Genomic DNA, 14561 nt, shown 5'->3' with positions numbered 1-14561 from the left:
AGCAATTGTTCAGACTGGAGACAAAATACCTGAGAGACAGGTAGGACTGTCAGGCTCTTAAGAGGCCTCAAGAAGTCCCAAATTCATACGCAAAACTCAATGGCTTAAAAATTTCTCCTGGGCCCAATGGGACTGTCTCACTGTTCCTTCTCTGCCTTGGTTTGTGTGACACTTACTTTATCCATCATTCTATAGTCACAACGAATGGCTTGGGGACTAGACACCAGATTTCACGGGCCCAGGTTTGCCTTCTGCCTATTCTGGAGATTTAGACTTAGTTGGAAGCACTCCTGACCACCCAGCATTGATTTTTATGGAACATATTGGATTTTTATATCACATTCACAGAAATGAAGATGATCCAACCTAGGTTTCAAAATCTTAGTTTATTTCTATTTCAGTCCTATTTCACTCCCTTTGTATATGTGTGTGTACATGAAGAAAAGACATAAATAGCATATATGTGTATCATGTAAGTGTGATACATTTATCACCCAGCAAGAATGATGAAACACAATTAACATTAACATCTACTGCCATTTCTTTCCTTGTGGTGTCTGCCAGCCAGCTCTCCCATCCATCTGAGGTCTCTTACATTTCAGGTGATGTCTTTACCTTTGCCTATAGTTTCATTCTAGTATCAACTTTTTTTTTCTAGTTTTCACTTTGGGGGGCAATATTTCTTTTCTCATTTCTGGGCCACACCCAGTAGTGCTGTTAGGACTTAGCCCTGGCTCTTTATCAGTAATCACTCCTGGCAGTGCTCAAGGGTCTGGGAATTGAACTCAGGTCAGCTGTGCATAAGGCAAGCACCCTCCCCACTGTACTATCTCTTAGGTACCATTATATATATATATATATATATATATATATATATATATATATATATATATATATATATATATAGGTTTTTGGGTCACACCCGGCAGCTCTATGCTCAGAAATCGCTCCTGGCAGGCTCAGGGACCATATGGCTGCTGGGATTCAAACCACCGTCCTTCTGCATGCAAGGCAAATACTCTACCTCCATGTTATCTCTCCGGTCCCTATTTTTTTTTTTTTTTTTTTGTGGTTTTTGGGCCACACCCGGCGGTGCTCAGGGGTTACTCCTGGCTGTCTGCTCAGAAATAGCTCCTGGCAGGCACGGGGGACCATATGGAACACTGGGATTCGAACCAACCACCTTTGGTCCTGGATCGGCTGCTTGCAAGGCAAACGCCGCTGTGCTATCTCTCCGGGCCCATTTTTTGTATTTTTAAAGTGAATGAGAACCCTGCTATCCTATTGCCTGCATTTTAGAAACTCCTTGAAGTTATATTTAAGAAGGGGTATCTAATAATGGGCTCCCACAGGAGGCTATTATGCATGCTTTTCTTTTCCCTCTTTGTCCCTCTTCCAGCCTTGTCTGCAGTCCCTGAGACTAGCTTCACCCCTCAGAACACAAGCTCAGAGGTTACCTTGTCCCCCTTCTTGATGGTCCTGACTTGGAGCTTGCTGATGGCTTTCTTGGCTGCATCTCCCAGGCGGCGCTGAAAAACAAGAAGTGCTGGTTACTCAGAGCTTGTGAATCCCCATCTAGATCCTGGGCGCCTTCCAGAAACCCTCTGTGAAGTCACACAGGTGGCAGGAGAGAGGACACAGTGGGGTCTGGGAGTAACCGTGTCCAGAGGAGGAGAGAGCCAGGTTATTGAGGGGAAGCTGCCAGGCCTTAAGTGAGGCCAGCTGGCTTTAGGCCCCGAAGAGGGGCTGTCCTGGAAGGACCCTGCACAGGTCACAGCTGTGCAGAGCAGGGGGAACAAAAGGGTCTGTGATCTGTTACTTCAGTTGCCTGGTCTGTGCATGGGGGACAGTGCTGTGGAGACTCTGGGAGAAACTGCTGCTCCCTAACACACATACACAGGCTTTGCTGCTTATGCACCCTTGTCCCATATAGAATTAGGGGACTGTTTCCTACATTTATGCAGCTCCAATCTGGGGGTTGCAAACCCCTAGTTTGACCCTATTCAGCTATGTTCTTTCAGGCCAGATCCATGTTCTTTGTGTATATGTGAGTGTGAGGGCACAGAAAGGGGAGTCACAAAACACACATGTTCAGTCAACCACATGATGCCAAGTGCCTGAGGAGGGGAAAGGGAGACAGAGAGACAGAGACAGACATAGAGAGAGAGAGAGAGAGAGAGACACACACACACACACACACACACAGATCCGGTGAGTATCTGGTCACCCCTTCAGAGAAGCCTGTCTCCTTTTGTCCAAGACAAGGCACCATAGCACCCTGAAACCTGCCTATCTCTGCAGCCTTGTCTTGCTCCTAACCCCCAGGCTGTTAGACTGAACAGTCTGACTTCACTTAATGCACCACCAGGTTTCTGCAAACAGCCTTGTGAAGGGCGTTGTGAGAGCCAGACTGATTGTGGCTTCTCCTCCTCGGGATGGACCTTCCTTCTCAAGCCCTTTCCTTTTCCTCCCCTCTCCCATCCTCTCTCCTCAAGGGGGGATTGAGGTGGAATAAAAAGGTTCTTTTAAATGTATAAATGTTGTCATTAAAAAATATTGGTGAGTTACATAAGTACTGAGCTATTTAAGTCTTTTTTTTTTTTTAATGGGGGAAATACTGTTTTTAAGACTTGCTTTATCCTCTAGAGGTGGGAGTAACAATGTCCTAATTACAGGTTTTACAGGTTACCACAATCTCTCCTTTAATCTCTAGGTCTCTGGATTGGCATGTGATGGTTTTCCTCTCCTCTCCCCCCTCTCCACTTCTCTCCTCTCCCCTCCCCTCTCCCTCTCCCCTCCCTCCCCTCCCCTCCCCTCCCCTCTCCCTCTCCACTCCTCTCCCTGTCCCTCTCCCTCTGCCTCGCCTCCCCTCTCCCTCTCCCTCTCCTCTCCTCTCCTCTCCCTCTCCTCTCCTCTCCCTCTCCTCTCCTCTCCTCTCCTCTCCTCTCCTCTCCTCTCCTCTCCTCTCCTCTCCTCTCCTCTCCTCTCCTCTCCTCTCCTCTCCCTCCCCTCTCCCTCTCCCTCTCCTCTCCTCTCCCTCTCCTCTCCTTTCCTCTCCCCTCCTCTCCTCTCCCTCTGCCTCCCCTCTCCCTCTCCCTCTCCCTTTCTCCCTCCCTCTCTCCCTCTCCCTCTCCCCCTCCTTTCCTCTCCTCTCCTCCCCTCCCTCCTTCCCCTCCCTTCCTCTCCCCTCCCTTCTCTTCCCCTCCCCTCCCCCTTCCCCTCCCTTCCCCTCTCCTCCCCTCCCCTCTCCCTTCCCCTCTCCCCTCTGTGTGTGTGTCTATCTGTCTGTCTGTCTGTCTCTCCCATCCCTCATTTTGAGCCACACCCAGCTGTGTGCTCAGGGTTCATTTTTTGGCTCTGCACTCAGGGATTACTACTGGCAAGCTTTGGAGATCAGATAGTGCACCCAGGATCAAAAGAGGATCAGCTTTTTGCAAGGCAATTGCTCTACCTACTGCCCTATCTCTCCGGCTTATCATGTCAATATTCTAAAAACTAGTGGTGAGGAGCAGAAGGTATGGTGCAAGGCTTCTGCACTCACAACAGCGAGAACAAAGGCTCAAATTCTAGCCTTTGAGCCTCCAGAGCATGTTCAATCCTTGCTCAAGAATGATCTGAGTCATTGCTTAGGGAATTAGGCCCTCCCGCAGAACCCTCTTGATATTTCCAACTTCAGTCCCTGTTTCTCTATGCTGCTGCATAACAAAGATTTCACAGAAGGGAACCACTGGGCTGCATTTTATCCACAGGAGACCACAGGAAAATAACCTCCAGGGAGAGCATGACCTGAAAGGGCCCTGCTCAGGGATGATTTGGCTTTAATTGAGATGTGTCCAAAGCTGGCCACACAGAGTTGGAGGTGCCCAGGGAGCTCAGGCAGGACCTGTCTTTCCCAGGCCCGAGTGCTTGGATACTTGACTCATTAACACCTTTGCTCTTCGCTTCTAGGCTGGGATCCTATCTTGCCTGAGAATCAGGGCCTCACACTTGAATAAGTGATGCTGAAGCTTATTATAGCACTTGCTCGAATAGCTGCAGCTTCCTGTGGATCAGACAGAGCACTGGCCATCAAAAGGGACGGCTTTTTTGAAGGGCTACATCTTACTGTGGATTTGAATCAGGATTAAAGTCAGATCAGATCCATGCCAATTCTGAGCATGATCCCAATTCAAGGAGTAACCCTAAGGGTAACAAGCTATAATTCCATAAAAGTTACTAAAGTAGGAGCAGAGCAAAAAATATCAACCTCACCAACCACTCACACCATGGATTCCCAAGTTCTTCACCTCACTTCCTCTACCTCACCAAGTAAGCAGATTGCAATCAGACAGGCAGGCTTTCTCTGCCAGGGTAAGAAGGATGGAAATAATTATTCAACTAATTTCAGCTTTGAAGTTAGTTTAATGGTTTTGAGGCCATTTCTCATGATACTCAGGACTTATTTCTGTTCTGTACTCAGAGGATCATATATAGTGGTAGGGATTGAATTGGGATTGGATGAATGCAAGGCAAATGCTTTAATCTGTTAACCTCTAACCCCCCCCCCCCTCGAACCTTTAATTTAAAACTTCATCGTTATTTCCTCTGCTTACTGATTGTTGCTTAAATTGTCCATTGTCTAATACATACAGAAATAGCAGTCCACTGATATATTTTTTGGGGGGTCATACTCGGTGACACTCGGGTTACTTGTGGCTCTGCACTCAGAAGTTGCTCCTGGCAGGCATGGGGGACCATATGGAATGCGGAAATTTGAACCATCATCTGTCCTGGGTCGGCTATGTGCAAGGCAAATGCCCAACCATTGGGTTATCTCTCCAGTCCCTCTACTATGGATTTTTAAGAGTATCTCTCAATAATTAGTATGTGTTTGCTTACTTCTGGACAGATAAATAATAAGTATTTCTTCATACAAAACTCTTAGGAATCAGTGGGAATGAAATATACCAGTTCTACATTTATTATTTCAGTCATGTGTCTGTTAATAAATATTCATTGAAATTCAGTTTATTTAGTAACAGTGGCTAAATTGGATCTATAGGTAGTCATCAAGGAATCTATCAGATAGCAACAATGAATAATATTCACTGAGATATGTGATTAACAACAGAGACTTTTAAAAATGATACACAAGAGCTGAAGAGAGAGTACAGTGGATCAGGCGCTTGCTTTACATGTGGCCAACCTGGGTTTGATGCCTTGCATTCTTTATGGTCCTTACGCTTGTCAAGAATGAGCACAAAGCCAGAAATGAGCCCTTAGCACCATCAAGTGTGGTCACCAAGTCAAAAAAATGATAAGTGACATTGATTTTCAATATTTGTATAAAAGGAAGATACAATTCTCATTTTATTCAAAAAATAAAAATGCAAAGAGATTAAATTGCTGCTATTTGACAAGTGATAGAGTCAGAATACTATGTAGATACTAAAAAATAAATTATCGGGGTTGGAGCGATGTGCAGCAGTAGGGCGTTTGCCTTGCACTCGGCTGACCCAGGATGGACCTGGGTTCAATCCCCAGTGTCCCATATGGTCCTCTGAGCCAGGAGTGATTTCTGAGCACATAGCCAGGAGTAACCCTGAGCATCACAGGGTGTGGTTCCCCAAATTATCAAAGATTTGTTAATGATGAGGAAAATGCTCACTATTTAATAAATTACAAAATTTGAAATTTGTGTTGCATGCATAAAAAGACATATTTAATGACAATCTACTGAGCACATATCTATGTTTATGTCTACAATTATGTTTATATCTCTCTATGTGATTAAGCACTCTAAAAATGAATCAATTACTAGTAATTCAGTGGGGGAGAACAGGCAAATTATCTTCTTTTAGTTTTTTCCCGATTGCCAAAATTTATTAAAATACCGAGCATATGCCATTCTAAAAATCAGAGAAAAGCAGCAAAAATGATTCCAAAGGTATTCTAGAAGCTATAGAAAACGAAAATATCGATCACCATTGAAATAAAAAGAAAAAACCCTCAAGCTCCATCTCCTAAAGCAAATAATGCTGACTTTACTGGTTTATAGAAAAAAAAATCTGAAAATATAAAAATCAGTGGATCCAGGACTAGTGAAGAAGTTCCAGAGTCAGGTTGCCTAACAGAAATTTCTGTGATGATGGCAATGTCCTATAAAGGCCTACCTGTAGGGCAGCTACTTGAAAGGTGACAAGGGGGAGTAGGGAACAAAATGCAGCTTTATTTTATGACACTTAATTTGAATACAAACAATTGTACTATGACTCTCATATTGAACCCGACCTATGGAGCCCACAGAAAATGAAGAAAAACTTGCAAATGATTCTTAAGTCAGAATATTTGTTCCCCAAACATAATAATAATAATAAAAAAAACCCACAAGTGGGGACAAATCTCACATGTAGCTATCAAGGTAAAAGTACACAAATACTAATTGAAATACTAAGAACTAGCTTTTAGAACATTTGAGAGAACACTATGTTTTGAGAATTCAGAAATGTTCAACCATGGGAATCCATTAATCCTGGATCAAAAGAGAAAATTCAGACCCTAGCTGTGGAAAAGCTTGCCCTTTCTCATCCAACAGATGAGAAGAAGCAGGCACAGAGAAGAGCAGCGAAAAAGGAGTCCTTAGCACCATCATAAGGAATGGTACTTGGTGCAGCCATGATGGAAAGGACAGGAAGATGTTTCAACAAATTACAAGCACAGTGGGTTGTGCACAGCGTGCAAGACAAATACCCTCCCTGCTGTGCTATCGCTCCATCCCCACATCTAATCATTTAAGATTCGAGCATAGGAACATGAAGATGAAACACCTCTATCATATTAGTCCAACTTCAAAAGAGGCATATTTGGAAAACAACCATAAAATCCACATCAACAGAATTTATTTCTCTTGTGTGAGGCAGAAGGAATCACCTTGCCTCTTCCTTTGTATTTTCTGTAACTTCCATTGTTTCCAAGATCCTCCAGCACGTTCGGACTAACTATGATGAAACTATGTTGGATGCTCACCTGGTTCCTGTCTCTGGCGTTGGCATAGCGGAACCTCTGGATATAATAAAAAACCAGCCAGGCAAGGGAGATGATCATGAGGACGATGAAGGAGATGGAGACGAACACCACGGAGGTGCGGCTCACGTACTTCTGCAAGTTGCGGGTGCCAATGGTGATGTACATGGTCACCGTAACGTTCCTGTCCAGAAGGCTGACCAGCTCCCTCCCTTTGGGTTCAGGAATCATGATGGCCACGATGTCCTCTACACCTGTGGGGAGACAAGGAGTGAGGGAAGGGGTGAGTGGACAGAACCCACAGGGAAAGGTTCTGACAGAGGCAGCACAACCAATTAGTCACCCAATGAGGTGAAGGTGCCAAGTTTGCATGGGAGTTGATGACCAGAATAATGAGTGCACAGATAGAAGAGTCAAAGACAGAGTTAAATTTATTTATTTTTTTTATTTTTGGTTTTTGGGTCACACTTGGCAGTGCTCAGGGGATACTTCCTGCACCCAGGAATCACTCCTGGCAGGTTCAGGAAACCATATGGATTGTGGGGGGTCGAACCTGGGTCAGCCGCATGCAAGGCAAATGCCCTCCCCACTGTACTATCACTGCAGCCTGTAAATTTTCTGTTTCATGCTCCTGCACAAGGCTGCTATATTGTCAATTAGAAAAGACTCCCCAGTGGAATCTGTAGAATCATGAGGTTCTTCTTGTCAGCTCTCCTGGGGCTGACCCTGGTAAATGGTGCCCTTCTCAGTGACCCCTGTTTGCAGTTATACCTCATTTCACAGGTCCCCGAGGAAGGGAAAAACCCATTATCTCCCATGGTAAAGGGATACAGTGCCTCATATTTCCAACTACCTTCAAGTTTTCTATTCCCCAACTCAGACTCAAAGGATGCTCAGATAGCACCACTGGTTTTTCCATGCCAACTACTCCTTTAGTGTAAACTCAAAGCAATTCCAAATAAGGTTTCTATTTTTTTTTTCTTTTATGGAGGGGGCAGTTTGGGCCACACCCAGTGACACTTAGGGGTTACTCCTGGCTCAGAAATTGCTCCTGGCTTGGGGGACTATATGGGACGCCAGGGATCAAACTGAGGTCCGTCCTGGGTCAGCCACGTGCAAGGCAAATGCCCTACCACTGTGCCATGGCTCTGGCCTCAAATAAGGTTTCTTAAAGATTCCTAATGCAATGTCTCAGCATACATGAATCCTTTTAGAACCTATTTCTTTCCTTTTATCTAATTCAGTGTATCTAGCTTGTGACTCTTCAGATAAAGTGGAGGGAAGTGGAAGGGGAACAAGATACCCCCGAACTGCATTTCCTGTCCTCTTAAAGATCCTCGCCCACACACCTGACAACCTTTGGACCTACATCTCTGAGCTTGTTCTTCAAGGTATTAAATGGGAAGTTAGGGTTCTCAAAGAGGGGGTCTTTGGTAAGGCTATGATGTCAACCTCTACTGTACCCACTGGATATGCCTTAGTGACTCATGGGGGTGTCAGTGTAATATGTAGACTCTTCTGGGTCCACCACCTGACAAGCCCTCTCTGTACAACTAACTCCTCAGGAGTCCTATTACCATTGCCCTGCAGGTTAAGGTAACCACATGTGGCTAGGAGATGGTGTAGACTCAGACAAACTCAACACTGCTGCAGCTGCCGAAAGCTGGCCTCTGCAGTGAAGTGGTGGGGGAGCCAGATGGCACCGCCGGATTCTGTCTGCTCTGGATAGCATAAGCCTCTTAGAAACCACTTGGGGATTTTGATCTGACCTTGATCTCCACTCAGGTGTTTCAGACCTAAATTCCTGGGTGTATTTTACTTTGGATGAAGGTAAATCTTCTAAAAGCCAACAGCACACAGATGTGTCAATGACATCCAAACAATATTTCTGAAACCTTGGTAGGACTTCAGTGGTCAACCATAAAGCCACAGACGTTTCTAGCTAACTGTGATTTCTTGGAATTACTGGAAGTGATGGCTTGTGTTTCAACTCTGCAGAATTTATGGACAATTACAAGGATCCAGTTCTCTTTATGTTACTTTGTCTAATGGATCTTTTGTGGTCTGAAGTGTGGTAACATGTTTGGGCCTACTGGCCAGTCTCTTCAGAGATTTTTGTAGACAGGACAGAAGAGAACTGGGGAGGCTCAGGTGACATTAGTTTATAGATATTTAACAATTTGTAGGCTCCTAACTTTTTGCTTTGCTCTGTTACTTGTAAATTTTAAACATGTCTATTTAAATCCCTAAATTTTTTTTTAACTTAAGGATTTTTCCAGTTATTTATGAGATTTTACATTCCCAGACTTGAGCATTTTTATATTATTGAGTAGTCAAATTTTACAATGTTTTCCTATGAGTTCCAATATTATTTTGGGTAGGGTTGGGCCATATCTGACTGTGTTCAGAAGCTATTCCTGGCATGTTCTCTGGGGGCTATATGTGGTGGTGGTGATCAAATCAGAGTGGATCAAATGCAAGACAAATGCATTATGTCCCCCCATTATCTCTTCGGTCCTTAGTTTTCCATTTTAGAGTTGCTGATTAGGAACCTCTTCTCTACCCATGTCAACAAAAAACAGGTTTCAAAAGTTATGTCTCAAAACCTTAAAAACTTTTTTACATTTAAAGCTTAAATGTGCTTTACTAAAAGAGTATTTATAAAGCTTGTCTAGTGTGATGGATAGGGGAATCAGAAAAGATGCAATTAATTTCCATCTCCAATTCTCAGACATATTTAGTTCTACTTTTAGACTTTTATCACTGTGTTGATCTCTCTTTTGTTGAACTTGTACCAGGCTGTATTTGTTTGTTTGTTTTTTAGAAAAAAATTGTTGCTCTCTGTTCTTTTTGGGGGGTGGGGGTGGCTACATCAAGCAGTGCTCAGGGGTTATTCCTGACAGTGCCTGAGAGTCCCTATGAGATGCCAGGAATTGAACATGGGTCATCCTCATGTAAGGCAAAAGCCCTACCCACTGAGCTATTGCTCTGGCCTTGTTACTGTTGTTTGTTTTAGTTCTTGATCATTCCTGGCATTCCTCGGGGGCTACTTACAGTTCAGGTTAAGAGATCACTTTTGGTGGTACTTGTGTAATCATTTAGGGGATCAAACCTAAGTGCCTGTATACAAACATATGCTCATTCCATTGAGTGTTCTCTGGTCCTGATGAGGCTCTTAAAACATTTCTGGTCTGTTAGCTTACTTACTGTTTTGTGTTTTGTTTAGTTTAGGTTTATTGTTTGTTTCGGCCACACCTGGTGATGCTCAGGGGTTACTTCTTGCTATGCACTCAGAAATTGTTCCTGGTTTGGGCGACCATATGGGATGCCAGGGATCGAATCTAGGTCCATCCTGGGTCAGCTGCATGCAAGGCAATGCTGTAATGCTGTGCTATTACTCTGGCCCCCTAGCTGATTTTTGTTTTGGGGCAGTACCCGTTTACTCCTGGTTCTGTGCTTATTTCTTGTGGGGCTCAGGAAACCATATGGGATGCCAGTGATCAAACCCGGGTTGGCCAAATGAAAGGCAAACACCCTACCCATTGAACTATCGTGCCATCCCTTGATAGGCTAACTCTTCCCTTTCTAACCCCTGAAAGTTTTCCTATTATCTTCTTATGCCAAGGGACCATTCAGCTTAAAGAGAGAGTTATGCTCTGAAATGAAGCTGCTATTTCCCACCTAAGCTCAGAAAGCTAAAAATAGACTGGAACCAAATTCTGGGTATTCACAAAGTCTTCAATTACTCATCCATTTTCCAAGGATGTGCAAAGTTTTTTCTCTTCCTGCAGGCTAATGGAGAACAAACTATTTGAAGCAGTTTCTTCAAGCTCAGTGCCCTGCTCTCAAACACTCAAAGATGACCCCTACCAGACCAGAACACACTCTCAAAAAGGGGAAGAGAGGAAGGGGCTTGTTCTACTCAGCAGTGTTCCCTTCAATATTTATAATTCTTTTCAATATGTATAAATGCTTGGGCTCTTGGGGTTCTGGAAGGTCTCGCTTTCTGTATTTTGTTGAGCACAGCAGATGATGAAAAGAAATACTGAGGCTACCCCTTTATTTCTGTTGAAACCTCACTCAAAATTAAGGCAGCTCTACATGGTACAGTAGGAAAAATGTATCAGAATGGAGAATGGAGGGTGACCTTCTACTGTGAGGTATGGCCTGTCCAGTGAAGGGTACACCAAGGGTAGATAACTCTCTTATATTTAAAATAAATTTGGGGAGCACTCTGGCAGTGATCAGGGATTACTCCTGGTTCTGTGCTCAGAAATCACTCCTGGCTGGTTTGGGGACGATATGAGATGCTGGGGATTGAAGTTAGGTCTGCTGCATGTAAGGCAAATGCCCTCCCTCCCCACTATGCTTTTGCTCTAGTACCTAAAATTTTTTTTGACTAATTGGAATTCTGTGGTTTACTCATAGTAATTTTTCCTGTGAATAATTCCAAGATACAAATCACTGGTGAACCTACAGCCCTCCCCTCCCCTATAGCCCTGATTCACCCCCACCCAACTCAACTGTGTGATAGATTCTCAGTTCTCACATGGTGTAGCATTTGGGTTTCTTTCAGTCCTACCTAGGAGAGGTCCCTTTCCTTCTACCTGACTCCATTCAGCTGTTGTCCACTAACTCCTTCCATGATGATCTTCCTTAGAGCTGCGTGGTCCTCCTCTGGGTATGTTACCTGACTTTACCTCCTTTTGGAAACCACAACAAGGTGTCGGGAGAAGATGTGCCTGCAGATTTGCCCAGTACTGATACTCATCCACTTCAACTCAGGGTTTTATTTTATTATTAGTATTGTTTGGGATCCGTACCCAGCAATGCTCTGGGGATACTCTTGACTCTGCACTCGGGACCATCTGGGATGCTGGGGCTCAAATCCAGATTGGCTACATGCAAGCCAAGTACCTTACCTACTGTACTATTACTCTGTTCCCAGGATTTTATGATTTTGTTTCTCAGGCCATACCTGGCTATGCTTAGGTCCTATTCTGAGATCTGTGCTTGGGTCACCCACAGTGGTGCTGGAAGGACTAGTTTTTGTCTGTGTCAGGGCTTGAAATCTTTCTAGCCTGTATGGAGACTGTGTGCCCAGCCTTTGGAGAATTCCCCTCCTCTCCAGGACAGTCGACTTAGTTCTCAACTTGACAACATTGTGAAAGCCGTACAGGCTCAGTAGAGACCTGACTTACCATTCTGCACACTGAACTTTCTGCAGGGGCCAGATGCGGAGGACAGTGTAAGTTTTGCCATTTGGCACATTGGTTTGGTATGTTGGTTGGTTTGATGTGTGCATTTCTTTTTCTTTTTTTAAATAAAAATGTATTTATTTAAGCACCATGATTATAACATGTTTGTGTAGTTCGGTTTCAGTCATACAAAAGAATTCCTCCTGGGACCAGAGAGATAGCATGGAGGTAAGGCATTTGCCTTTCATGCAGAAGGACAGTGGTTCGAGTCATCCCATATGGTCCCCCATGCCTGCCAGGGGCGATTTCTGAGCATAGAGCCAGGAGTAACTCCTGAGCGCTGCCGGGTGTGACCCAAAAACCAAAAAAAAAAAAAAGAAAAAAAAAAAAGAAAACTTTCTTCACCAGTGCAACCTCCCCACCACCCTTTCTCCATCCTCCCCCACTCCCTACCTGTCTTTTAGACAGGCATTCTATTTTTCTCACTCACTACCATTGTCATAATAGTTGTTAGTGTAGTTATTTCTCTAACTGCACACACCACTCTTTGTGGAAAGCTTCATATCTCGGGCCAGTCCTTCCAGCTTTCATCTCTATTGTCTCTGGGTATTATTATTATAATACTGTCTTTTATTTTTCTTAAATCCCACAGATGAGTGAGACTATTCTGTGTCTATCTCTCTCCCTCTGACTTATTTCACTCAGCACAATAGTTTCCATGTCCATCCATGTATAGGAAAATTTCATGACTTCATTTTTACTCATTCCATTGTGTATATGTATATGTACCATAGTTTCTTGAGCCACTCATCTGTTGTTGGGCATCTGGTTTGTTTCCAGAATCTGGCTATTGTAAATAGTGCTGCAATGAATATAGGCATGCAGAAGGCATTTTTGTATTGAGTTTTTGTGTTCCTAGGGTAGATCCCTAGGAGTGGTATAGCTGAATCATATGGGAACTCAGTTTCCTGTTTATTGAGAAATCTCCATATTGTTTTCCAGAAAGGCTGGACTACACGGCATTCCCATTAGCAGTGAATGAGAGTTCCTTTCTCCCTAATCCCTGCCAGCACTGATTGTTCTTGTTCTTTGTGTTGTGCCAGTCTCTGAGGTTTAAGAAAATAACCTCATTGTTGTTTTGATTTGTATCTCCCTGATGATCACTGTTGTGGGTGTTGTGTGTATTTTTTTTTTTGATTTTTCGGGCCACACCCGTTTGATGCTCAGGGGTTATTCCTGGCTAAATGCTCAGAAATTGCCCCAGGCTTGGGGGACCATATGGGATGCCGGGGGATCGAACCGCAGTTGCGATCTTTCCTTTGGCTAGCGCTTGCAAGGCAGACACCTTACCTTTAGCGCCACCTCGTCGGCCCCATAATGCAGCTAGGGTGATGCAAGAAAGTTACATGGCCAGAAAAAAGCTGGAAATACAAGGGTGTTCAGTCCCATTGACACCCAGACTTCATGCCATGCCAGAGGAAACTTCTAGTGCCTTCCTCAGATTCTGTTAGTAACACCCAGGACCTGTCTATCCCATAGCTCGGATGCACCATGGTTAAAGCTTGTTTGGATTCTTTCTCTTCTTCTGGCCCTGTTCATCTGTCTGAGTAAAAAGCACAGCCAGTTGTTCACCCCACTATCTCATCCTGAAACCTCTCTTTGCCTTCAGCCCATGAAGAAAATGTGTGCTTGGAGTACATTTTCTGTAGATAAGACAGACAAGGTGGTGGCAATGCAGGCAGGCCTGTGTCCCCACAGAGAGCAGAAAGCCTAGTTGTTTTAACATCAAAGGGCTTCTTTTAAAATTTGTATTTATTTATTACTAAATAACTTCTTTAATTAAATCACTGGGAGATACACAGTGATAAAGCTGTTTATGGTTGAATTTCAGTCAGACAATGCCCAACATCCTTCACCAGGGCATATTTCCCACCATCAGTGTCCCCAGTTTCCCTCCCTCACCCCTGCCCACTTCTTGTGGCAAACAGTCTGTCTGTCTGTCTGTCTGTCTGTCTGTCTGTCTGTCTCTCTCTCTCTCTCATGGTTTATAATCTTGTAACTGAAGAAGTATCTTGCCTATCACTTTCCCTCCTTTCATCACTCACTTCCTGTCCAGAGTGGTCATTCCCAACTCTCACAGTCATAGTGGTCCCTTCTCTGCCCTCACTACACTCCCCCGCTCTCCATGGCAAGCTTCCTCCCAGGGGCTGATCCCCCTAGATGGATATAAGAGCCTTTTTAGCCCAATTATGCCTCCCACTATCCTTTTTCCCCCAGGCACTTTCTCTTCCCGGGTGAAAGCTGCTTGATAATTACTGAGTATTCAGGCCAAGCTCTCAGCTCTGGGTGGGAGCCTGGTGG

The 14561-nt window shown here is 44.2% G+C and overlaps 1 protein-coding gene across 1 annotated transcript in view; it reads right to left on the bottom strand.

Moving 5' to 3' along the window:
- The window catches only part of RNF150 (ring finger protein 150), a 166604-nt gene that overhangs the window by 38357 nt on the left and 113686 nt on the right, over positions 1–14561 (bottom strand). Inside the window, exons 2-3 of the mRNA XM_049770088.1 lie at positions 7006–7256; positions 1458–1529 (exon numbers count right to left, since the gene is read on the bottom strand). Coding sequence (XP_049626045.1) covers positions 1458–1529; positions 7006–7256 — 323 coding nt within the window. The remainder of the gene's footprint in view (positions 1–1457; positions 1530–7005; positions 7257–14561) is intronic.

This window comes from Suncus etruscus, chromosome 3 (assembly GCF_024139225.1).
Source record: "Suncus etruscus isolate mSunEtr1 chromosome 3, mSunEtr1.pri.cur, whole genome shotgun sequence".
In the NCBI taxonomy this organism is placed as follows: Eukaryota; Metazoa; Chordata; class Mammalia; order Eulipotyphla; family Soricidae; genus Suncus; species Suncus etruscus.
The sequence above is the reverse complement of the archived record's forward strand: the minus strand, read 5'-3'. Positions and strand labels throughout refer to the sequence as shown.